Below are 27,247 nucleotides of genomic sequence, written 5' to 3'. Positions count from 1 at the left end.
CAGGTTCCCACTCTCCCAATCTTGCTGCTCCTCCAGGGACAGAATCTATGATTGGAGGAGCAGCAAGGGCAGGAAGGAGAGCGCCTGTCATTGGAGGTTGATGAGCAGTTATTCTTATTGGTCCCACTGACAACGTGCAGGAGACTTTCGACTTCGCTGTCACCCATCACTTTGACCAGATTCTCAACAAGTAGACCAACCAGTTTGACATGTCCTCCATAATGCTGAGGACAAGAAGCTGAATAAGAAGAAAAAAAATGGCCAGAGGCAGGCCGAAACCCAGAAGTGGGGGTCAGAGTCTGTACTGGGCTGGTTGTTGCAGAGGGCTCTCTGAGAAGGTGGGCTGGATGGAGAAACAATCTTCTTGTACATGTTCCTGACTGGTCTTGGTTTATTTGTTGTGGTTGGAATCCACCAGCTCCTGAAATCCAGAAAGAGATGACTAACTTTTAAGTAGGGATGGGTACATCTAAGTGATACTGCATTTTGGAGAAGGGGACGGTTTAGACTGTGAGCTGGGTGAGACTGTGGTAAGAAAACAATGCTGTCTGAATTTTTCAAATGGGACTGTAGGATTTTCTCAGATTGCAATACGTTAAAATTTCATCTTCTCTACTCAAGTGACTGTGAAAATCCCAATATACTTTGAGCTTCAAGTATTGCTTCTGAATCTGCATCATGGATACCCTTCTTTAACATTCAGCCAGTCGAGCTATATGTTTTTCTGGTGACTGCACCATTCCAGTAGCAGTCAATCCACAAATTCAAATGAATGCCTCTAAACTACCATTAGCCTGCTGTTTTCGAGAAAAGAGGCCCAATGGTGAACCTTTCTAAAGCATTGCTGAAACCAAAAGTACCCAACTGGACACTGCACTCAAAAAAAAACAAGGGGAGGAAGAGGGTGATGTATATTGGAACACAAACAGGCTGCTTTGCAGCCTAGATTCTTCACACTGTAAATCCCTGATGTTATGGAGGATCAATGAGCAGAGGTCAGCCATTTCCTCACTAGAACATAATGATAGTCACACCAAACCACTCTTGCAGAATACCTGTAGCCTTGCTAGAGTAGCACAAGCAGAGATCCAAAAACAGATCATATCTCCCCCCAGCCACCCACCCTTTCCAGTCCCCTCCCATTTACAGCAAACTCAGATTTACAAAGAAAACCAATTAGAGAAAGACATACTGAGAGTTATGAAAAAAAACAAAGTAAAGATGGTTCCAGATTTTAAATAACAACCATGAAGAAATATTTTGCTCTCTCAGTCTGCTTATATTGGAAAAACAGGTTTGGGAGTGAAATAATTTAAGAGAATACAAACTGACAAATCAAATGAAGAATACAATGGCCATTTAATGCATTCTTCCTCTTCAGTCGTCTGAAATAGATGTAGAGACTGGAGGTAGGACTCTGAAGATCTAAATCCAAGACCACCTCAACGCCCAATGAAAGTATATAAACTGCTCAGGAGATTCCACCACATACTGTCCCATGGAAACAAGAATGGGTTTTGTTTTCCTGTGAAATGAGAAGAGTTTTTAAACAGATGTCAACTTTGAGATTTATTGTAACAAAGCAATAACAGGGAAAGAACAATCCAAAATGGTGGCCAATCACAATAGGAAGTGTACCATCTTACTATCGTGATGAAAAATTCCAAAAACACGGTTAATATAAAATACATAATACCAAAAAGCTTTTAAGCCCACCAAGCCTGTTCCCTCTAAAACCATCTTGAATTTACTTATCCTTACTGTTACTGATTGCCTGATTAAGTTAAATTTACTGTGGCGACTGATATCTCAAAATTAATAGACACTAACCTAATCACTTGCACTGACTAGATTTAGCTTAGAATTCCCTCTAACCGATCTCGAAGAAATCTTGTGTATTATTTGTTAAATCTGTTCCATTTACAAATATTTAGCAGAAAATTGTTTGATACCACTATTGCATGGCTTTTGCATTCTCTTCATTATACTGTATAGGTTATACTTATCCCATTCAGAAATAAACCTCTTTAATTCTGTTCTGATTTGACAATAGGAACTTCAGTTCAAAGAAGTTCAATAGACCTCATCTTTCAATTAGGCACTTTACGGCCTTCTGGATTTAGTTCATCAATTTGGGATCATAACTGTTGCTTCCTTTTTCAGAATCAGTAATGATTCTGCTGCTTCCATTTACAGCTCATCTAGATCCACCTTCTGTTTCATTACCTGCCCGATTACCATCCCTTTCAGCATTTAATCACTCCCTCTTTCTACCCTAGCACAGGCCTTCCATTGTTATTCCCTACATTCTCTCTGTTCCCTGCCTCTGTATTTATTTAAACCCTTTACATCTGTAACTTTTTTCAATTTCTAAAAAAACTTCAAAATTTTTTCGCTCTCTACAGATGCAGCCGGATTTGCTAAATATTTCCAACTTCTGAAGTATTTTGCCTTTGAATCCAGTTATATCTTCCCCAGGATATCCATTTACCTTCCATAATTTCCAAATTCTTAATATATAAAAGCTTTCCTCCTTATCTTTTCAGAATATCCCATACAACAATATGATGAATTATTTCCCATATGAGGGTATGTCTTTACCTAGCATAAATGTTACTTTTCATACTAGCTGTCCTTATGGCCTTGAACAAACTGTAGCAATTTTGCATTGCGGATTCATTCACTATTCAAAACTGGGTTGAAACTATACAGATCTTGTACAGTTTTCAGAGAAAGGAGACTTTCATCAAATTAGGAGGGAATGGGGCTGGGCAGAGGTGGTTAAAAGAGCTTTGAGCCTGAATGGTGTTGGAATGTGAAACATCAATGGATTCAGACCCTGAACTTTTTCTCGGGTAGGTACTAAAACAGCTACAACTTTTGCCAGTAGCAAAAGAGAGAGTGTGAATGCGGTTAGAACATAATTGTATCATTTTCTATTCTCCAAAAACTTGAACTCATCCAAAGTTATGCTGCTTGTATCTGAATTCACACCAAGTCCTATTCACCCACCACACTGATGCTCACTTACCTAGACAGGCTCTCTATCCATCAACATCTCAATTTTAAAAAAATCCTCCAGTTCAAATCCCTCCATGTCCTCACTCCTGCCCATGTATTACCTCCTCCAGGATTACAAGCCTCAGATCTCTACTCTTCCAATTCTGACCCCTTGTGCATCCCCCACTTCCTTTGCCCCACTATTGGCTGCTGTGCCTTCAGCTGTCTAGGTCCCAAGCTCTGGAATTCCCTTCCCAAATCTCATGCCTCTCCACCTCTTTCCCCCTCTAAGACACTACTTAAAATCTTCGTTTTTTACCAAGCGTTTGATTATATGTTCCAATGATCATCAATTTCTTGATGGTCATGAAGTACCAAGACATTTCATGACCCTGAAGGCACTATATAAGCTGTAGGTCTAAATGAGGACGATCAACTGCGCAGCATGATATGAAAATTCTTAAAGAATATTCCTTCCATAAGGATGGTAAATTATTCTATTTATAGATGGACACATGTAATGCAAACAATTTAATAAAATATCAGAATTGGTTTCAAGAAAAGCTAGAGAGAGAAACTTCAGTCGGTTTTGTAAATATACTTACATGTAGGCCCAAAAACTTTCTACTGGGGATAAATCAGTTTAAGGCTATTGCAGTTATAAATAAGTTTTAAAATATAACTAACCACAGGCAAGTTTATTGCACAATCTCAACATAGGGATTTGGAAAGGCAATGACATTTCTTTTAATCAGACAGATTATCATTTTAAAGAGAAATTTAAATGCATTGTAAATTGAAACATTTAATGAATTTTTTAGATTAAAGTGACAATAAAGGAATCATACAATCCTTAAAATAACTGTTTACACTTGTATCAGTTATACAATGCATAAAACAGCAACACTTTGTTTAAACATTACAATTTCCTCTCCTTCACCTAAAAATAAACCATATCATACTGAAAGGAATCTGAAAGCAAATTGACAGCACAAGGAAAAGTGCACAAATACACTTGATCCATACATCCAACAGTGCATTTCCATATGGTCAATGGACACATAATTCACCAGTCTTAACTGAAAATTCCAACAGTTTGAAATCCATGTCTTGCAGTAAAAAATAGTGCAAAGTTGGATGGACCAGTGAAAAACTACTGTACATGATTTCTGCCTCAGGAGGTTGCATTAACATTTAATGATAGATAACCTGGAACCTCTAGTGGCAGAAACTAAGTATGGTTTATTTCAACTTCCAAGTATTCCAACAAGTGCTTTAACTGCTTATCTACTTCAAATGGTCAAATTTCAAATTAGCGACCCGTTCTGTCCTGTATTTATTCCAAGAACCATTCCACTCTCCATTTAATGTTATGAGGAAAATATAAAAATACAAATGCACCGAGATAATTTTAAATGAAAGGCAATTCAAATAAAAAAATCTCAATCTGGTGCAGGAGGATCAAAGATACTCACCCAGTTAATTAGAGAAAGTAAAAAAATGCATATTCAAGGCTTTTAGTTTCAATCATAAGTTTACATACAAAATATAATTTTCTAGATACTTAGAAGTTTACACAAATACAGAATACCTCTTACAAAGTCTCAAAGTTTAAATGCAAGGTAATCAGGCTTGAATTTGAGAAAAATGCTCATTTGTCATTGATTTACATTGAGTTCAAGCAGGCATGTATGGAGGTGGTGGCCCCTTCTCTGGCATCTTCACAGCCATTTCATAAGTTGGCAGCACATACTAAAAAAAATTTCAAAGCATAATTAAATATTAGAGCTGCGCCATCTCAAAACAAATGTAATTTAGTCATTTCATCATGGAAGCCAGTATAGGTAATCGATGCATGTTCATAAGCTTTACTCTAGTTAATTAACCTGATGATGAACTTTAGACAAAATAAGCTGTGATGTACCAAGAAAAAGTATGATGGTCCATCTTCACCAGTGCCAATTAAATTACCTCAATATGTATCCAAACTACCCTTTTGAGAACAGTGTAATGAAAAAGTACCATTTGTCATGCCACTGCCATGGAAGAGGGCATTGCTTCTATTTAAATAATCAGCCAATGTGCTGGATTACAGGGAAAAGGCAAGAGATTGGCATCAAGTTAAAATACTGAGGACCAGTGCAGATATGATGGGCCGAATGGCCTCCTTCTACAACATAACAATTCTGTGATTCTGAAAACAGTAATTAACAGTAACTGTGGCAGGAAGCAGATAGAAAATATAACCTGCACAATGTCACAAAGAACTTTACTTGTAAAGTGTGGTATTCATGGAGCTGCCAATCAATATTTCCATTCAGCTGAGCGTAACATTTCACTTGTAAGACTTCGGATTTTCAGTTGGCTGGAAAACAGCCTTTTAAACCTGACCTCGATCTTTTTTGGAACTTGTTTAGGTGAGGTACAAGAAAGAATGAGGGCAATTAAAGCCAGCTCTGTGAAATCAGGCAGTTCAAATTAATTGATAATTCAAAATACTAACTCAAAAACACTATTAAAATCTTTTTAGACATTGATTTAACTGAATAAGTACCTTCTGTTGCAGTCAGCCCTGTGCTTTATTTAAAAAACAACGGGCAGAATTTTCTGCCTACCAGGTGGGCGGGGAGCCGATCCCTGCTGGAGAAGGGGGCCGCACCGTTATTTTAAGTGGGCGGGCCAATTAAGGCCCACCCAGCGTGACGTCTGGGGGGAAGCGCTGTGTGCTTCCTGTGCGGGGGTGGGGGGATTCCCCAAATAAGAGAGAGCGCTCTTTTTCGCATGCACACAAAAGAGCGCACATCTCCCTGAGGCTAAGTGCTGCCTCAGGGAGATCGCTGACAGTTGTATAGACAATAAAAAAAGAGAAAAAAAATCCTTAACATGTACCCCTCATGTGACAATGTCACACGAGATGGGACAAGTTAATAAATTTCACTAAAACTTTTTAAATCCCTAAATGAAACCTCATCCCGCCGGTGGATGCGGTTTCATGTTTTTTCTATTCCCCGCAGGGGCTCCTGGCCTGTCCGACAACCCTAAGGTTGTACAGGCAGGTCCTTTAATTGTTTTAATGATCCTGTCAATGGCCTCATTTGGCCATTGACAGGTTGGTAGACCTGCAGCTGATTTTGCTGCGGGCCTGCCTTCCTGAAGATTTAAACGGGGCACGGTGACATCGGGGGTTCCCCCCTGACGTCATCCCGCGTCATTTTGCACGTCAGCGAGCAGGCCCCACCCCCTGCTCGCTGACAGCAAAATTCAGCCCAATGTTTCTTGAGGCAGTCACAAGTAGCCTATTAATACACTTCTGTGCCAGTGAGCAAATTGAGTGTTGCAGGCAGCATTTGTTATAGCAATAACAGGTGTTAACATTCAAAAGGACACAAGCCATCAACCTTTTGTAAGCCACTAAAGGCATACAAATAAGTTATATGAACCATGGGGTATGGTGGGAGGGGATGTGTGGAAAGAAAGGAGAAGGAAGAGAGGAACAAAGGGAGTCAACCCACATACTGAACATGAAAGGGTTTAACTGTGGAACAGCAGACTGAACTCCTGCAACAGAACTCTTCGCATACTATCAGGGCAGTAAAGTACCATACTACAATTTGGAAGCACCAGGAACACGAAGACATTTTGCAAACCAGTTTGGAGGCAGCAGCCAAACTCATCCCTTTACCTGAAGTCTAGACTAATGGATTTGACTACTTCACAGCCAGAACACACATCCTCTTTAAAAAAAATTGCTGCCAGGAGTCAAGCTCTGCTGATGATTACAGTCACAGCGTTCTCTCAAAAACAGCACTGCAATATTGGGTATCTATCTAAATAATCTGCTCAGAATACCACCACAAAGCTTCAGATAGCAGCTACTTATGCTTTGTCTAGAGCTGACCCTTATAAACTGAAATTGAATTATTTGCTGAATTCACTGTTTGAACATGGTGTTTCACACTTTATGAATGCAATTAGCAATCTAATTAACAGATGAAATTTGAGAAACATTTGCACTCATTACAACTGTGTCCATTTACACACAATTTTAGTTTCTGTAACAGCTTTCATTTTTAATATACTGAAACTTTCCATGTGATATTATTGGATGAGAGTGAAAAACAAAAGAGTTCCAAGCACAAATACTTGTTACCCTTAATCCTAGGTACCAAAAGAACAGGATGAAGTGGAGATTGAGGAGGCTTGTGAAGAGGAGATAGATAGAAAAGGATTCAGGGAGCAAATCCTGGGGTTTAGGTGTAATGCAGCTGAAAGGTATCAATGGATTTATAGGGGACATTACTAGGACTCTCAGCGGATCAGAGCTGGAAGAGATGTAGAAGTAGGGAGAACTAGAACTTGGAAGATTTGGAAACTAGGATGAGGATGTTAGAATTCCAGCAATGGGAGAAGCAATGTAGGTCAGCTAATAAAGACTGGGGCTCAGGTTTCAAGCAATATAGGTCTGAATGTGTTGCAGCTAACACAATGTGATATTTCAGACTAGCAAGCAGAACATTGAAGAAATTGGCCTGGAGAACGTGAAGGGGTGGAAAAGAGTTCTGTAGAGATGTAGACATCTCTTCCGGCTCTGATCTGCTGAGAGTCCTACTAGTGTCCCCTATAAATCCATTGATACCTTTCATTACACCTAAACCCCAGGATTTGCTTCCTAAATCCATTTCTATCTATCTCCTCTTCACAAGCCTCCTCAATCTCCACTTCATCATGTTCTTTTGGTACCTAGGATTAAGGGTGACAAGTCTTTGTGCTTGGAACTCTTTTTTCATTCTCATCCAATAATATCACATGGAAAGTTTCAGTATGTTAAAAATGAAAGCTGTTACAGACACTAAAATTGTGTGAAAATGGACACAGTTGTAATGAGTGCAAACGTTTCTCAAATTTCATCTGTTAATTAGATTACTAATTGCATGCATATAGTGTGAAACACCATGTTCAAACAGTGAATTCAGCAAATAATTCAATTTCAGTTTATAAAGGTCAGCTCTAGGCAAAGTTGTTAAAGCTCATAAGTAGCTGCTATCTGAAGCTTTGTGGTGGTATTCTGAGCAGATTATTTAGATAGATACCCAATATTGCAGTGCTGCTTTTGAGAGAAGGCTGTGACTGTAATCTTCAGCAGAACTTGACTCCTGGCAGCAATTTTTTTTAAAGAGGAAGTGGAATTGAAGCAGAGCTCAGGATCAAGCAGGACACTGGAGGATGCACACCATTAGATACCACCTATGCAAGCTGTCAAGGGGAGGGATGGAATTAATACATGTCATGTGCAAGCTTTGGTAGAGATTGATCAGGAACTGAAGATAGATTCTCTTCCTATTATTAAGCCTGGCAAATAGACTTAGACTTGACATTAGAGAGAAAAAGCATCTCAAAGGTTTTTCACCGCGTAAACCACTCTGCCTGAAAACATTACAAAAATGCTTTTATATAGCATGACCATTTTGTTGCATTGAGGTGGCTGTTGTTGGACATCTTGAATAGCTTCAGTTTGTGTCATGAAGGAACTCCCACAATGCTGTAGGGTAGGAAGTGCCAAGACAGACCCAATGATGATGGCTAATGTCTGTAACAGTTTAAAGTTTGGCAATGATGCTTTAAAACACATCACTGCAACAGACTCTTAATAATGCAGGACAAGGCTATTGCTTCATAGTGGAGGACATTTCTTTGGGAGGGTACGGGGTAGGACTGCAAAGCTTAGGTCTCATCCGTTGGTTATGGGATCACTTGGCGCTGTCTACTGCATGCTGCTTCTGTTTGGCATGCAAGTAGTTCTCTGTTGCAGCTTCACCAGATTAACACCTCATTTTTAGGTATGGCTGGTACTGCTCCTGGCATGCCCTCCTACACTCTTCATTGAACCAGGATTGATCCCCCAGCTTGATAGTAATGGTAAAGTGTGGGATATGCTGGGGATATTAGATTTCCTTCCCGAAAGAATATCAGTGGGTTTTTACAACAATCAACAAAGCTTTCACGGTCAAGCTCTCAATTCCAGATTTAATTGAATTTAAATTCAAACAACTACTGTGGTGAGATGTGAATCCTTGGCCCCAGGGCATCAGGCTGAGCTTCTGGATTTCTAGTCCAGTGACATTGCCAATACGCCACCACCTCCCCACTTTTCTCACTACATCTTCCCCAACCCAGGTTCCAAGGCCAACTCTCACCTGCAATTGCCTCGCAGCTGGGATGTACAAAATTCGTATAACCCAGGAATTCAATTTGAAGATTTTCAGCTATGTGACTCAGTGTAACGCAGCAAATATCTATAGCGTCACTGCAATTGCCTTCAAAGTTTCTAATGAAAGGTGGGCAGAGGGAGAAAAATAGCTTTGGATTGCTTTCCAGAAGCTTCTGTTGGAAATGCATGTGTAGACTTTGTAAGTAACAGGCTCAATGCATTCGCAGTCAAACAGCCCGCCATGCTCAAGATTTGTGGATAATTGCCACATGGGTGATCTACAAGGTGCCTGCCTCCTCACTTCCTTGAACACTATACACTAACAAGAAGTCAGTCACTATAAGGGGAGAACGGAGCCTTAGTGAAATAGGAGAAAAAAGGGGAAAAGAAAGTGAAGTTACTCTCACATCCTAACCTACATTGGATATGTGTAATTGACAGTATTCTTGCATACCTGTATAGGTGTTTCAAATGCTGGGTACACAGCTATCTCAGGTGTGTTTCTATTGTTGATGTACTTGTAGCAGTTCCAAACGCAGTTGATGAAGTAAGCCTGTGAAATAAAACAGCAACAGCTCTATGTACTTGATCATTAGCTGTTTCAATTATAGGTGATCTAGGAAAACATTTATAAATTTATAATGACCTAAACACTAAATGAGACAATAATGGAGCTAATGGACTTTTGTTTGCTTTTATAAACATTATACACCAGGTTTTAATAAAGTTAGTGAACTATGGTTGATCAGGCAATAAAGGATAAAAGCTGCAACAATTAGAACATTGGTTTCAGTGTGTTTTAAGGCATTATCATAAAGACTTTGGATGGCAAATTGAGTGAACTTTCAAGTTTGGCAGGAGGTAGTGGAGCAAAAAGAGGATGCTAAAACCAGTCAGGCTTTAGTATACTATTGTATCATGCAATTGCCCACAGAGAATGCGCTATTTATGATGCAGATCCATTGATCTGGTACTTCCTGCCAGTAGTGAAACTGCGGCTTATGCCCAACTGGCTACCACCTTTTTGTCTGAGCAGACCCAGATGTGCGGGTGTGTTCTGAAACTCCTACTGACTTAAGGGGCTGCACCCCTACGCATACATTACTTTTGCTGCAGGTGGCAGCAACATATTTCTATCTACAAAAGATGATGGACAAGAAGCAAACAATCCATTTCAATTGGGGTTTCTTCATATGCTGCATCTTTGCTGATGGCTGAACAGGCCTATCATTGAGGCAGGTTCTGCCATAAGTGCTACACATGAAGTTACCCAGTATCACTGTGGATTGCTTTGGTGTTGGCACCTGTTGTCAAGCCACTGTAGCCACTGGTCATCATGGTGGTGCACGACAGTCCAAAGGGGATGTCACCATTTTTCTCTCGTCAGCTCGTCACTTCCAGGTACCGTAATAGCTGCTTAGGGCCTTCATTTCACACTTGCAAGCATTATTGAAGCAGAGCTTTAGGTGTTCCACTGGTTATCTGGCTCTGGCTACCTCACCTTACAGAAAGTCCTTGGGTACATGACTGTCTTCCATCCTGCAGACATGTCCGAGTCAAAGCAGCAGTCCGTTTTGAGTGCTAACAAATTTGGGAACTCAGCCTTGGAGAGGATTGCCCATTCACAATGGTCCTGCCAGGGCATACCCATAATGCGCGGTAGACAGTGAAAACGGAAACTGTTGAGCTTTTCTTGATAGCTGTAAGTCATCCATGTTTCACAGCCATACAGCAAGGTGCTTAGAACACAGGCTATATAAACCATCAGCTTGCTCCCACAGTTCAGTCTGCTGTCATTCTGTGCGTGTTTCGTAAGTCGGCCAAAAGTTGGTAGGTTGCTTTCCGTACTCGTGTATCAAGTTCTGCAACAAGGGACAGGTTGTCTGCCACTGTGGACTGAGGTAGCAGAATTTGCTAACCACTTCCAGTGGGGCGTTAGTTAGTGAGATCAGGGCTCGAGATGCAACACCTTGTTCTATGACCACAGTTTTTTTTGATGCTGGTAATCAGGCAGAACAAGTTACAGACACGGCAGAGACAGTCTGTCAGCCCTTGTAGCCACGTTTTCATCTGGGCGACCAATGCAGTATCATCAGCATAGAGGAGTTCCCTGATCAAGATGCGCTATGTTTACTTCTTTGCTTTATTTTGATAGATTGTTGAACTTGCTATCTGACCTAGTGTGCAAGTGGACTCCTTCCATACCTCCAGGGAAAGCAAAGGTCAGGAGCAGGGAGAAGAAGAAATTAAGCAGAGTGGGGGCTAGAACACAGCCCTGTTTCACTCAGTTCTTCATTCTGAAACTGTCAGAAGTAGAGCCTTCAAATTGTACAATGCAGTGCATGCTGTCATGGAAGGAGCAGATCAGACTGAACAGCTTTGGTGGACAGCCCATTTCCCCCAAAATCTTGTACCATCCTGCTCTGCTGATGGTGTTGAATGCCTGAGGTGAGATCTATGAAAGCAAGGTAAAGAAGTATAGTCTATCCCCTATACTTCTTTTGTAGCAGGCATTTGGAGAAAATCATGTCCACAGTAGATGTGCTGGCACACATTGTGCTTCCAGGTCCACTCGGTCTGCAAGTTGGTACAGTCTTTTAAGTAATACCCTGGCGAAGCCTTTCCCATGATGCTAAGGAATAAGGTAGTCCTGTAGTTGTTGCAGTCCCGTCACCTGTTTTTGAATAGTGTGGTGATTTTTGCATCACATATCTCCTGTGGGACAAAGCCTACTTTTTAGCAGAGCAGGTGGTCATAAAGCTGTGGCAATAGATGGGACTTTCCATGCTTGAACAGTAAGGCTAGGATTCTATCCTTGCCAGTGCCTTTCTGTTTGCTTAGCAATCTATAGCCTTCTTGAGGGTTCTTCATCTAACTTATCCATGACAAGAATCTGTGGGACAGCATCAAGTGCGGAGTACTTAAAGGAGTACAGCTCATAGTAGTGCTTGGGCCAGCAGGCCATCTGTTTACTTTTGTAGGCAAGTACTTCATTATCTGCTGACTTGGGGCAACTATGTCGATGGTAGAACCAAGCACCCGCTTGATCTCTTCGTACATACTTGGAAATTTCCATTGTTTGGGTTTCTTGAAATAAAACGATCCAGTGTTTATTTGCACAGTATCTCCCTGTCTTTTACACAGCTGTCTTGGCTACTTTCAGGTCGTGCAGTGTTTTAGCTGTTGGATTTATGTTGTGCATCATGAAAGCTTTGTTTTTTTTGCATCAATAATAGATGTCATCACAGCCGAGAAGATCTCAAACCAGATTTTGTTGCGGGTTCCACCTTTACCAAGTTATGCCTCTGCTGCTTCATAGAGGATTGAGCTTAGTGACTTTCAAGCTTCATAGATACCGACATCAGCACTTACGGGTAAACCTTTGGTAGGTAGCAACTGTTCTAGCAACAGGATGCTGGTTTTTGGCATCATTACTTGTGCAAGGGATGTTGATACGTAGGCGATGCACACTTGCCTAGAATCAGTACCACACCTCCATCTTGACCTTGAAGGATGGTATTCAGAGCAAAGACGAAAACTTATGCGTTTGGGGCCTAGTCGGTTGCCGAAGTTTCCAGAAGGTGCAAACTTGAGAGAAACCCCAACTGCCTAATGGGACGACACTTCAGGTTTTGTGTTGGATTTTACTCCCTTAGCCATTAACTCAAGCTATGTTGAAAGGCATCAATCAGCAGCTCCAGAACACAACAGGCATGGATGTAATCTTGTCCTTCAAGGTGTACCATTCCTTGCCCCTCAAGGCAGCAAGCCTCCACCTCCAGTGCGCACTGGCAAAACCCAACCTAGCCACTAATCCCCCTCACAAGACCACTACTCCAGCGATTTAACCTCCTCAGCAAAACTCATGAGTACAAAACCACCTCAGTAAGCCCCCATCACAACACAAACTCAAAAGGCCTCCCAACCAGAGCACTAACTTCCCCCTCCCTGTCTTCCAGCCTCCTCACCATAGCATTAAACCCCACCACTAAATCCCCTCACCACAGCGTCAAATCCCTAATTATCCCTCAAAAGCCTTTAATTCTCCCAAGGATATCTCTTCGCCACAGCAAAATCCCCCAAGATAATGACCCCTTACTATGACACTAGATACCCCAAATTTACCCTCACTCAGCACTACGTGTCAGGCAGGAAATATGAGGCCTCTGGTTAATCAGTGAGGAACCTCTCCCCCAGCCACAAGGCTTCATAACAGCCCCAGCTGCACCTGTGGTGCCAGGAGAGCAACTCACTGGTTTGCTAAAGTGCTAGAAAAAAAGGCCTCCCTCCCCAACTTCACAGTGAGTCGCCAAGGGCTAATCCAACCCCACACTCAGGCCTCATAATGCACCAGGCCAAGACCTCCCCCCACCAAAAATCCCACTTAAAAAAAAAAACGACTGATCCACCCCCGTTTATCACTGATCTTCCCAAAGCTCCCGCTCACTGACTCTAGACCCATCTTTGCTGGGCACCTTAGCACGTTATTGGAACTGTCTTCTACTGCTGCTAAGAGCATCCCTAAATAAATTAGCATATAAACCAGGATAAGTATAGGGCAAGCAGCCTAAGTTTATGGCTGACAGTCCTGACGAGACCCTCAGCATGGGTTCCTGAGCCCAAAATGGCTCGCCTTCAGTTCCACATTTGAGCGCGTAGGCTCCCTTGAGCTTGGAGTGCCACTGTGGCTCTCAACAAGATCTGGTCCATTAAGTCACAGCAGCAACTCACCTTCCCTGCTGTGCAAAGGAACAGATGAGCACATGTCCTATGCCAGGTTTTTCTCCTTCTGCAGGCTCAAAGTTTCCCTCTCCCCAATAACAAGAGATTTCAATTGTTTTCTAACTTTGCTTGCCCTGGATCACAACATTGTTGAAATAAAAGTCAGGAGCATTTTGAGAGATGGAGTCCTCTATGTCAGATGTCACAGTGGCGAGTGTTGGGCATATAAAAAGGTTTTCAGACTCTCAAGTATGGGTAGGGGAAAGAGAAAGATCAGAGAGAAAATGAGAAAGTTGTACCTAGAGTCTAGCAGATTGAGTTTTTTGTGAGGGGAGGATGAACAAAAAAGTTGTGAATCCAAGGCAAGGTTGGTGGGAAATAATCACAGCCAAACATGATTGAGAGAAAAAAAAAAACAAAAAAACTGCGGATGCTGGAAATCCAAAACAAAAACAGAATTACCTGGAAAAACTCAGCAGGTCTGGCAGCATCGGCGGAGAAGAAAAGAGTTGACGTTTCGAGTCCTTATGACCCTTCAACAGTTCTGTTGAAGGGTCATGAGGACTCGAAACGTCAACTCTTTTCTTCTCCGCCGATACTGCCAGACCTGCTGAGTTTTTCCAGGTAATTCTATGATTGAGAGAAAGCAAATGAAGATAAAAGCTGTGTAACATGAATGAAGAGTTAAACATTACTGAAAAACGTGTTAACCACAATGAGGAAGAAAACTGATTGATGACTTATACATTTAAGTCTGTCTACATTATGACTAAGTGTTAGCAAGATTTACACCAAAAATAGGTCTAATTTAAAATTCTTATCTTGAAAAGATATGATGCCATACTTAACTGGTGTGATATTGTACCATGAGCCATGGTGCAGTTTTTTTCCTTCAGTGACTATTATAAAATATGACAGTATGTTTACAGAATGCGACACATCACTAATGATTAAAATGCAAGCAGTCTATAAAATGGCTTTTTGGTGAATTACACCAGGCATTCTTTTTGAAGCGTGCTTTAATAGAAGAGTTTTCTCTGTAGGTATTTTTCTATATTTGTGTTTGTGCTTCAAGCTTTTTATTTGCTCTCCAATCAAGTAGGGAAATTGTGACAAGTTTTAAGCATAATTAACTTTTATTCGATGTGTCATACATGTTCAAGCCACTAACTTTTACTATTGTTATGTTTTTATTGCTTTACCTTAATAGTTATAATAATGGTGAAGGAAAGTAGAACTATCAGTAGAAGGCAGCTAGAGTCCAAAGCCAGAAGGTCATCCTTGTAAGGGAAGTCAGGCTGTAAAAGAAAACAACATTGTTATACTTTTGAACCATTAACCACAGCAGTTTATACTTTTAGCACATACTAAAAATATCTGAACAATGGCTTAAAAACTTTAAAAAAGTGATCGCGAAACATGTATTTAATAAATAATATAGCTGGAATATCTGCCAGTTTGTGTCAATGGGCAAATTTAGCTTCAATACAGATAAATATCTAAGGTAATATATTTTGGTAGGAAGAATACGGTCGATCATTTGTTACTTGGAAGAGGCAAGTCTAGGTGCCATAGAGGAACAAACAAACAGATCTTGCAGTACAAATACATCATTCACCAAAAGTTGCATCACGGGTTAGCAAGACCATGGCCTGAATTTTTCCCCCATTGTCGGGGGGGGGGGGGGGTTTTTTTGTTGTGTGGGGGCGGGTGGGAGCGAGCATGAACCTGATCAACACCCCCCGATCAGATGCACGCCATCATTTTAAGCGGGCAGGCCAATTAAGGCCCACCCAGCGTGACGCTCGACTGAAAGCGCTGAGTGCTCCCTGTGAGGGCGGGCGAGCGATTCCCAGAGTCTGGGCCTGCGCTTTTTAATAGCATAGAAATCTCCCTGAGGCACAGAGGTGCCTCAGGGAGGTTTGTTTAAGGTTCAAACATTTAAATAAAGAATCTAAAATATATTAAGACATGTCCCCTCATGTGACAGTGTCATATGAGCTGGGACAGGTCAAGGAACATGAATTAAAAAATGTATTTAATTTATAAACACGAAACCTCAATCTGCCTGTGGATGAGGTTCCATGAAAAATGTGAAGGCCGTCTGGGCTCTTCGCCAACCTTAAAGTTGGACGGGCAGCTCATTTAATTGATTTACTTAGTTTTAAACAGGCCGTAATAGGCCTTTGATAGTTTGGCAGGTGTGCAGCTGAGTTGGCTGTGCGCCTGCCAAACTGAAAATCTAAATGACGCATGGTGACGTCAGGACACCCGCCCAACGTCACTGCGCGTCATTTGATGTGTCAGCGAGCGGGCCCCGCCCCCACTCGCCAACCGGAAAATTCTCCCTCATATCAAAAGCAAACCTGGCACTATATTTTATTTCTATGGGATAAAATTGAAAAGTATGGAAGCTATTCTAAACCTGTATTGAACCTTGGTTAGACTGTGTGCAGCTCTGGTCGCCGTATTCTAAAAAGAATACTGAGATGCTAGAGATGTTTTACAATAATACCATCTGTGTGGGTATACTTTTCAGGAAAGGATTGATAGGGTGGGTCTCTCTTGTATAAAGAAGACTGAGTGCCTAATAGTGGTCTTTAAAATTAAGAAAGGCTTTGATAGAGTGGATAGAGAGAGAATGTTTTATCTTGTGGGGAAGAGCAAAACTAGAGACCATCAACACAGGATAGCCACCAAAAAATCCTATGGGGAATTTAGCAAGAAACTTCACCCAAAGAGTGACAAGAATATGGAACTTGCTACTACCTGGGACAATGCTGCAGGAGTTCCTCAGTGTTGTGTACCAGGACCTACCATCTTCAGCTGCCTCATCAATGACCTTCCCTCCATCATAACATCAGAAGTGGGGATGTTCTCTGATGATTGCACAATCTTCAGCACCATTCGAGACTACTCGGGTACTGAAGCAGTCCATGTCCAAATGCAGCAAGATCTGGACTTGGGCTAGTAAGTGGCAATTAACATGTGCGTCACACAAGTGCCAGGCAATGACCATCTCCAACAAGAGAGAATCTAACCTTTCCATGACATTCAATGGCATAGCCATCACTATCCTGGGGCTTACCAATGACCAGAAACTGAACTGGACTAGCCATATAAATACTGAGGCCATAAGAGCAGGTCAGAGGCAGAGAATTCTGCAATGAGTAACTTACCTCCTGACTCCCCCAAAGTCTGTCCACCATCTATCGGACAATTCAGGAGTGTGATGGAACACTCCACGTGCCTGGATAAGCGCAGCTTCAACAACACTCAAGAAGCTCGACACCATCCAGGACAAAGCAGCCCGCTTGATTGGTACTCCTTCCACTACAATAAAATCGACTCCCTCCACCACCAATGCACAATGGTAGCAGTGAACACCACCTACAAGATTCACTGTTGCAACTCACCAAGGCTCCTTCGACAGCACCTTCCAAACCCACAAACTCTACCATCTAGGAGGACAAGGGCAGCAGATAGATGGGAACACCACCACTTTAAAGTTCCCATCCAAGTCACACACTGTCCTGGCTTGGAACCATGCCGCTATTCCTTCACTGTTGCGGGGTCAAAATCCTGGAACTCCCTTCCTAAAAGCTCTGTGGGTATTCCTACAACACACGGGGGGGCGGGGCCCGCTCGCCAAGATGTAAAATGATGCACGGTGACGTCGGGCGTGTGTCCCAACGCAACCGCACGTTATTCAGATTTTCAGTTCGGCGGGCGCGCACCAGAGTCAGCTGCATTCCCGCCGAACTGTCAAAGGCCTATTAAGGCCCGTTAACCATCAATTAAAACAATAAACTGAGCTGCCTGCCCAACCTTAAGGTTGACAGGCAGACGAAGAGCCCAGGCAGCCTTCACAATTTTCATGAAATCTCATCCACAGGCGGGATGAGGTTTCATGAAGTGTTTATAAATTAAATAAACCTCGTCCATGGGCGGGATGAGGTTATGAAGGTTTTTAAAGGTTTGATAAATTTTAAAATAAAATTCATAGACATGTCCCAGCTCAGGTGACAGTTTCACATCAGGGGACATGTCTTAACATTTTTTTTCTCTTAATTAAAATTTTTTAAACTTAAACTAATCTCCCTGGGGCATCGCTGTGCCTCAGGGAATTTCTGCGCTCTTTCGCACACATGCTGGAGGGTTCACTGAAGCTAGGATTGGTTCCAGGGGATGTGAACATCTACTTAAGAGACTGAGTAACATAACAAAACTGGGGGTTTTTGTTGTCAATAAAAGTAGAAAGGGGTTCTGTTTGGTTATTTAAAGTATAATTTGACTACAGGGAAAAAATGTTCAATAGTGTTTTGTCTTTAGCCATTGATACAGCCAAAGTTAAAATGTAATAACTGGAAGTTTAAATTTCGCTTTAAACCATTACCGGTTTTCAAACTGGGTGCAAGCTCTCTCCCACCTTTTGCATGGTGAATAAGAGAGTCAGCACTTTCTCTGCTTAAGGTGCAGACCTGGCCAGCATCTATCTTTTCACTCTCAAATTCTCAGTTGGGTGCTGGTCACCCAGGACCAAACACTCAAAAGACCTGCTGTCTGTGATTTCTCTGGGTTTACAGGGAGGCAAGTACACAAAATGACTTCCTCTATTTTCCTCTCCATGGCAACAGGAAACACACTAACCCTGCATCCAAGCAGAAATGTTAATCAGCTATCTCTAAATACCACTGCCTTTCATCTTAGGAAAGAAAGGAACAGGTTCCAGCACAACTATTCATACCTTGATACTGATAACATCTTTCTAGGTTTTAGGAGACTAGAGTCTCTTGATTGTGGACTTAAAAACAGCTGTCACTGTCTCCTGGTGTTAACATTTGGCACCCCCCTTTCAATAGCACAGTGAGACTCTCCTTTTGATCTAACGGCTAAACTACCCAGGTTTACTGTAAGGGGGTCACATGACCTCTTTCCTTTAACATACATTTAAAGATAGTTTCACCATGATAATCTTATAAACCAAAGATATGGTCCTAAAACAGTCATATGCTTCACTTGTAACACCTACTTTGGTGCCATATAACCTATGCCATCCTATGCAAAATTGAATGCAAATAATTACATTCAATAATTGAAATAATTTGCTTTTCTATTCTGGTTACGTCCAGGCAATTTTTTTTGTTGTTGAAGTGTAAGCAAACATGGCAACCATGTCCTATAGCAAGCTCCCACAGCAACAAATGGGATAATAGACCAATTAATCCATTTTGAGGAGGTGCTGGTCGTTGGCTAGGACACCAAGGAGAGCTTCTACAGGTCATATCATGGGACCATTTATTTCAGCCTGAAATGGTTTGACATTTTATCCCAAAGACAGCACCTCCAACAATATAGTACTTGCTCAGAATGCAATGAAGTATCATCCTATATTAGGATGTTGCCTGAAACTTGGCTACCTATACATGTGTCACTAAAAATTCAAAACTCAATATAACAGGAAGCAAACACAGGACTACTGAAAACATGTCAGCGGTTGGGATTATTAGCACTCAGATCTACCCAGGTTCTCTCAATTGTTATAAAAATGGATTTTTAACTAGAGCTTACCAGCTGGTCCAGATAGTCCTTGATTCTGGGGACATAGGTGAGAAAACTGATAGCAACAAGGCAAGAAAGGGCAAAATTAAACAACAGGTAGCAGAAGAATGGAATAAGCCAACCTCCACGATGCTGGATGAAAGGGGTAAACAAAAATAAGAGTTAGAAAATGTTGCAAATTTAGCAATTATAAACCAAGGGCAAGTAAACTTTACAGGCAATGTAATGAAAGTACTTACAGTGACAGCACCATACACCAACATGGCACTGATAGTAAACATCAAAAGTGAGATGGTAAAACCAACACAAGCATTCTCTATAGGGGGAAAAGGAAAAAAAAAGAAACAAATTCATAAAATAATATTAATTACAGGGAGTTCCGTCAACTGGTTAAATATATCTGGTCTGCAGCAAATATTTTGAAAAATTTATAGGTTTATCATTCAAATTTCACACTTTTATGTTTGAGGCTTCATTAGATTGTTAGAAGCCCTGTTAACTACAGAAGTCCACAGATAAAACTGCTAAATAGCTTCAATAATATAAATATTAGGGCTAGGTTGTAAATTTTTTCTAGAAAATGATCAGAAGCACTCCATAACTAAATAAGAGAAATAAATAATTCGGTTTTCCTCCTCAGAAAGAGAAACTATCTTAAGTTTTGAATAAAATTTCTGTATGAGCAGCATGAGGTTTGTGGGAATTCATTACCTATATTTACAAGTTGCTTCTCTAGAACTAGGTATTCTACAGTGCAGAACACTACATTCTCTTTTCCATTTAAAACAAGTTATATCTTCAACAAGGGAAGAAATAAGCAAAGAGGAACGAGAAAGTTACGAGTATTTCTTTGTTCACAGCACAGGAGTTACTTCAAAGCACTCCCAATACTGATAGTGCCAAGAAATTTCTACATCCATTAGCACTTCTGTCAGTTCTTGAATATCCCCAAACTGCTCCATTGTGTACCTTCCAAGATAACAGTTGCACAGTTTGATTAAGCACAATGTCTCCACCTGATTTGGATTTGGTCCCAATTCAAGTTACAAAAGAAAGCAGAGCTTGAATTTCATCTAGTTCTGTCGAAGGGTCATGAGGACTCGAAACGTCAACTCTTTTCTTCTCCGCCAATGCTGCCAGACCTGCTGAGTTTTTCCAGGTAATTCTGTTTTTGTTTTGAATTTCATCTAGTCAGTTTAAATAGAATCACTATAACTTGCTAAAATTCTCACGTAAATTTATACTTCAACAAGTGCGCCATATTATCATTGAATAGTTACAGGAATAAGCCTGTTTCTGCTGCTGTGGAAGTTATTTTTCTGATTATGCTTTTGAAGCACTAAGGGATACGTTTTTCATATTAAACTGATTATATAAATGCACATTAATGATGGATTAATGTAGCACTGCTGCTATGCACAAATATAAAAAAGGTTTCTTTGGCACATAGGAAGATGCTACATGAAGTTAATATTCAGGAGTCTATGCTGGAGAACCAGGTTCAGAAGATATAAAAACAGAAAATGCTGAATATACTCAACAGGTAAGGTAGCATCTATGGAGAGAGAAAATGAGTTAGCTTTTCAGGTTGATGACCTCTTATTTAAAAAAGGAAAGATATTGATTTCAGCATAAAATCTACAGCAGGTACTTTGATTATATTGCATAGAAAGTAGATGACTTAGCCACCTGTGAAGTCATTTCAATTGTAATCAGATGATTTTTTATATTTCACCTAGGTAATTCAGGTATAACAGAAATGGCTTGTCATACATAAGGCCATAGTTTCCACTCTCCTCCTTGTCCGCCCCAGCTAGAATGTCCATCAAGGTGTTTATATTGTTTCAAATGAAATGTATCACCTTTCCACTAGGTTGCACCTTGTTAAGAGCACCTAAACAACTGGGTAACTGTTTTACAACTTTGGTGTTGAGTCACTTGTTTGTCAAAGAGTTTAAAATGGTTCAGTCTTGAGGCCCACTGCTTATGAAACAGATGGTAGCTGTAGCTTCCCTTGAAGTCAAAAGGTTGAGGGTTCAAGTCTCACTCCAGAGTTTGGAGCACAAAATCTAGACAGGCACTCTGTGCAATACCAAGCGTTGCTTCACTGCTGGAGATGTTGTCTTTCAGATAAGATATTAAGTTGAGGCCTGGGTCTGTCCTACAAGGCGGATAAATCTCGTAGCATTTGTGCACTATTCAGGGAAGTTCTGCCTGGTGACCTATCCCTTTATCAACATCACTAAAACAGATCATCTGCTCATTGTTGCATTGCTATTTTGGGACCTTGGTGTGCACAAATTATCTGCCACATTTCCTAAATTACAACAGTGGTTGTAAAGTGCTTCAAGTCTTATTGAAGTTGTGCAAGATGAGACGGATTGCATCAAGTCTAACATAAATGTACAAGGCCAATGGAATGTTGGCCTTTATCATAAGAGGGTCAAAATACAAGAATAAGGAAGTTACGCTTCAGTTGTATAGTGCCTTGTTCAGATCTCATCTCGAGTATTGCTTTTGGTTCCAAGTACCACGCCTCAGGAAGGATAATAGCCTTGGAATGGGTACAGCACAGGTTTACTAAAATGATACCAAGCTTAAAAGAATTAAATTTTGATGAAAAGTTGCATAAACCTGGGTTCTATTAAATGCAGTTTAAAAGGTTGATGGGTAATATAATTGAGGCATTTAAAATAAAAAAAAATTAAAGAGATTAGATACAGTAAAGCTATTTCCTCTGTTGAAATAATTCAAAACAAAAAGGGTCATAGCCTTGAAATTAGAGCTAGCTCATTCAGGAGTGATACCGGGGGGGGACTATTCCCACAAAAGGAGAATGTGGAAAAATCTCTCCCAAAAGACAGCGGATGTTGAGTCATTGTACATTCGCAGTCACCACACAGAAGATAAAAAGTGAGCTCCCGGAACAGGAGGCACATTGGATTGTTTCCCAATCTTTATTATTTTATGGTACTGGACTTGCAAAAGATGCACTAATGTTGTACACCTTCAGAAGGAACAATCACTACTTTTCATTTTATAAATTTATAACACTAGGAATTATTTCTGAAAAAGTTACCCCTGCAGTGTATGCAATGCAAGATAAGAAGCTGCTCAAGTACTGAATAAAAGTCAAGCATATCAAATATTTTGCATACCTGTTACTCTGTCTGAGGAATAATAGTTTCCAATAACGTCATATTGTATGTCCAGTGGAGGTACTGTTTCAGGGTGAGTTATTGCCACCGTCAGCAAAATGCCCATCAGTAAGTTCACCACCTACTCAAAAGATTTATACACAATAATAAATACTAGACAATGAATAAAATACTGGGCTTTAGCACATCAATTTGATACCTTTTGTCATAAGCACCTAATGTTTAAAATAGAAAAGAACCAACACAAGGCAAATTCATACGATATTTACAAGATGCAGTTCCCACATCTAGTGCAAACCCCATTTTGAGATTAACAAGGTAATGAGCAGTTAAAATTAAATTAAAATTGATCAACTTTTGCTAATTAAAGTTATTAAGGGATATGGGGAAAAGGCAGGTATATGAAGTTGGATCACGGATCAGCCACGAAAGGTGAGAAAAGCTAGAGGGCTTAAATGGCCAACTGCTTTTCAATGAGTCAGCAAAGCAGCACTGTATTAATGATGAGGAATCAAGTATGAAATACATGAAGTACAGTCTGCAGAATTCCCACATCCTGGCATTGTTTTAGATTTTTAAAAAAAAATCTAAATGCTTATATTTCAGCAATATGACACCTGCTATTGCAAATCAAGCCAAAACTATTTGCTATACATTTCAAGAAGCAAGTCTCTAAGTATGCCTCAAGGTCTTGGTACTGAAGAGGCCAGTTATATCTGTCAGCAACAGAATTAACAGAAAAATCTGTAGATGCCTACAGTTGCATGAAAAAATGTTTTGCAGACTATGTAGCCCATCAAAACTCATTTGTACTCTTTCTTACCCTGCCCCTGCCCACCAAATAACTGCATTTTGAATGCCTTCCTCTGACTATTGGGTATCTGTTGAGATAATTCCATACATTCCTAGTCTACTGCATAAAGAATAGCTTTTGAAATAGGGTTTTAATTTTTTTTAAAATTCATTTACGGGATGTGGGCGCCACTGGCTAGGCCAGCTTTTATTGCCCATCCCTAATTGCCCTTGAGGTGGTGATGGCAAGCTGCCTTCGTGAACCACTGCAACCCTAGTGGATGCCCATGGAAAGTTATGACAAAGCAAATTTCCAGATGCATTTATAATGTTGCAGGTATAAGGATACGCAGTCTGTAGAGCTCTAGCTAGCGGTAGGTGTCTACAGTTATAGGCATGACTGTCAAGAGAATGGCAACGTCCAAATATGAAGAGCATAACATACAAAACAAAATGGCACGGTGTCCCAGTGGCCAGAGTTAAATTTAAATATTTTGACTGCATCAGCCAAATTAAGTAATAAACGGCTAAAGTTGTGATGGTTAATTGAAATCAAAGTTACATGCGAATTAGGAGACTAGGCAACTCAGCCCCTCGAACCTGCTCCACGATTCAATAAGAGAATATGTCTATCACTGCCTTAAAAATATTCAAAGACCATGCTTCCACAGCCTTTTGAAGAAGGGAACTCCAAAGGTTCAAGACTCTCAAAAAATTTCTCCTCTTCTCTGTCTTAAATGGGTGAGCCCTTATTTTTAAACAGTGACCCCTAGTTCTAGGTTCTCCCACAAGAAACAACATCCTCTCCACATCCACCCTGTCAAGGCCCCTCAGGATCTTAAAGGTTTCAATAAAGTCTCCTCTTACTCTTCTAAATTCCAACGGATACAAGCCTAGACTGTCCAACTCTTCCTGATAAGTCAACCCACCCATTCCTGGTATTAATCTGGTAAACTGTCTCTGAACTGCTTCTAATGCATTTACATCCTTCCTTAAGTAAGGAGGTCAATACTGTACACAGTATTCCAGACATGGTCTCACCAGTGTCCTGTACAACTAAGCAACTCCCTACTTTTATATTCAATTCCACCTGCAATAAACAACAACATTCTATTAGCTTTCCTAATTACTTGCTAAACCTGCATGCTAGCCTTTTGTGATTCATTCATGTAGGCACCCAGGTACCTCAAACTCAGAGCTCTGCAATCTCTCACCATTTAGATGGTATGCTTTTTTATTCTTCCTGCCAAAATGGACAATTTTGCATTTGCACACATGATACTCCATTTGCCAGATCTTTGCCCACTCACTTAACCTAGCTATGTCCCTTTGTAACCTCCTTATGTCCTCTTCACAACATACTATCCTACCTACCCTTGTGTCATCAGCAAATTTAGCAACCAGTCCTTCGTTCCCTTCATCCAAGTAAAAAATTGAGGCCCCATCATTGATCCCTGTGGCAAACCACTCGTTACATCTTGTCATCCAGAAAAAGACCCATTTATGCCTACCCTCCATTTCCAGTTAGCCAGCCAATCTTCTATCCATTCCCATATGTTAACCCCTACACCATGAGCTTTTATTTTCTGATTATTTGACGTGGTACCTTATCAAACACCTTCTAGAAATCTAAGTATAGTACACCTACCAGCTCCCCTTTATCCATAACACGTGACTCCTTCAACAAGCTCTAATAAGTTGGTTAAACATGATTTCTCTTTCACAAAGCCATGCTGACTCTGCCTGATTGCCTTGATTTTTTTCTAAGTGCCCTGCCATAACATCTTCAATAAAAGCTTGCAACATTTTCCCTATGACAGATGAAAAGTTAATTGGCCTGTAGATTCCTGCTTTCTCTTTTCCTTCTTGAATAAGGAGTTACATTTGCTATTCTCCAATCTATTGGAGTCTTCCCAAATCTAGGGAATTTTGGAAAATTAAAATCAATGTATCAACTTTCTCCTAGTCACTTCTTTTGAGACGCTTGGATGAAGTCCATCAGGGGACTTGTCAGGCCGTAGCTCCAACAATTTGCTAAGTACTACTTTCCTGGTGATTGTAATATTCATGAGTTCCCCCTTCCCTTCCAATTCTCAATTTACAGCTATCACAGCTGGATCACACTGGCATCCATGAGCTCCCACATGCTGCAGCTGTGACATCGCCTGTCCTGCCATCCTTAATGTGTCTTTATTAACTACTTAAGTTACTTTATTCAATTAATTTTATATATATTTTAACCTTACTGCCAGTTTGTATTCTTTTTAAATCTTAGGAATAGAATAGACCTTAACCACTTAGAAGATATTCACCAAACAGCTAGCTTCTACCCTGTAGTAGAGCAAGAACCAATTCGCACAAGGTGAAAAAATTAGAAAAGGCAAAAGCAAAGGAGCACCCCCTTCCTCAATCACCCCACTCTATTCAAAGTTACATGTAATATCATGGGATGTGCTCAATATTAAAAAATAGACACACCTTTTGTGCAAAATTTTCAATTTAATGCAAAATTAGGTCCAAATAATCCAGGGGGTTTGTGTCTGATCTATTGGTACAAATTTGGAACTATAGGTATGGCACAAAATCTCATTCATTTCCTCAGAGAAGCTTCAATGAGGAGCAAGAGCTGCAAAAACTCTGAATAGTGTCAGTTTTAAAACTACCAACCCAGGTAGTAAGAGTGAAAGATTGGCTTTTTTTGCCCAATTGTAACATATCTACCTTTCTGCTTTTAGGAAGAAATCTGGACCATAGTTTTAGTCTCTCTCTGTGCCTTTGTTTTCTGGAGGTGATGGTAGAACATGGACCATCTATACATTTTCCGGTTAAGTAATTTAGAGGAGCTATACCAAGGGAGGGACAAAGATGTAAGTCTTGGATATACAAGGCCCTCAGATACTGGAAGCCAGGTAAGCATCCATAAGCAGAACAAAGGTGCAAGGGAACAAAGCCCAAACTAACAAATATGTTAAAAGACTTACATTTATTTAGTGCTTTTCACAACTGATGAACGTCTCAAACCACCTTACAGCCAACAAAGCACTTCCAAATTGCATTCATTGTTGTAATGTAGAAAACACAGCAGCCAATTTGCACACAGCAGGCTCCCAGAAACAGTAATGTGATAATGACCAGATGTTGCTGCAAGGTTCCCTTCAATGCCTTCCTGTGCAACTTTTCATTGTACATTCGTGTCTCTGATTTGTAAACCACCCACGCCGCCAGCCTGATTACCACTACCACATTTGTACAGTATAAAACATTCAGGACTAAAATACATTTTCCCATTTGTCTGATAAATTGCAAAACTTGGGTAAACTCTTCCACAAAATCTATTTCAGGGTAAACTATATCAAACATCACCCAAAATGGTGGATTATTTTTTATAATTCATTTACAGGGTATGGGCATTGTTGGCTAGGCAAGCATTTATTGCCCATCTCTAATTGCCCTTGAGAAGGTGGTGGGCTGCCTTCTTGAACCACTGCAGTCCCTGTGGTGTAGGTACACCCACAATGCTGTTAGGAAGGGAGTTCCTTCTTCCAAAACTTTCCTGGAGGGCAAGATAAAGCACAGGATCCTCTTTCCTTCTTCCTTATCCTGCCTGGGCAAGCCATTTTCTAAGGGTCCCTCTATCGTCCCGTGCCTCTTCAGCCTCACCTCAGGCCCCAAAGCATAGAACAAAGGATGAGCAGTTTTTCTCCAAAGTGGTTTTGAGATGCGATCAAAGATGCCACAACCACATCTATCATCCACGCTCTCATTCTCTGTAGCCCTTATGCTAATGTGTGCAGTAAGGAAATAC

At 40.7% G+C, this 27,247-nt stretch overlaps 1 protein-coding gene across 2 annotated transcripts in view; it reads right to left on the bottom strand.

Moving 5' to 3' along the window:
* Positions 1-1,258: 1,258 nt before the first annotated feature.
* laptm4a (lysosomal protein transmembrane 4 alpha) overlaps positions 1,259-27,247 on the bottom strand; it is a 39,567-nt gene continuing 13,578 nt past the window's right edge. The window contains exons 2-8 of one of the 2 annotated variants that reach the window (XM_041187532.1): positions 22,651-22,771; positions 19,732-19,808; positions 19,502-19,624; positions 15,133-15,228; positions 9,663-9,761; positions 4,671-4,752; positions 1,259-1,525 (exon numbers count right to left, since the gene is read on the bottom strand). In XM_041187532.1, coding sequence (XP_041043466.1) covers positions 4,678-4,752; positions 9,663-9,761; positions 15,133-15,228; positions 19,502-19,624; positions 19,732-19,808; positions 22,651-22,771 — 591 coding nt within the window. In that variant the 3' untranslated portion in view covers positions 1,259-1,525; positions 4,671-4,677. Of the gene's footprint in view, positions 1,526-3,683; positions 4,753-9,662; positions 9,762-15,132; positions 15,229-19,501; positions 19,625-19,731; positions 19,809-22,650; positions 22,772-27,247 lie in introns of those variants that run through there. The other variant, XM_041187533.1, reaches the window with a different exon arrangement.

This window comes from Carcharodon carcharias, chromosome 5 (assembly GCF_017639515.1).
Source record: "Carcharodon carcharias isolate sCarCar2 chromosome 5, sCarCar2.pri, whole genome shotgun sequence".
Classification (NCBI taxonomy): Eukaryota; Metazoa; Chordata; class Chondrichthyes; order Lamniformes; family Lamnidae; genus Carcharodon; species Carcharodon carcharias.
This window is presented reverse-complemented; position numbering and strand designations above follow the sequence as displayed.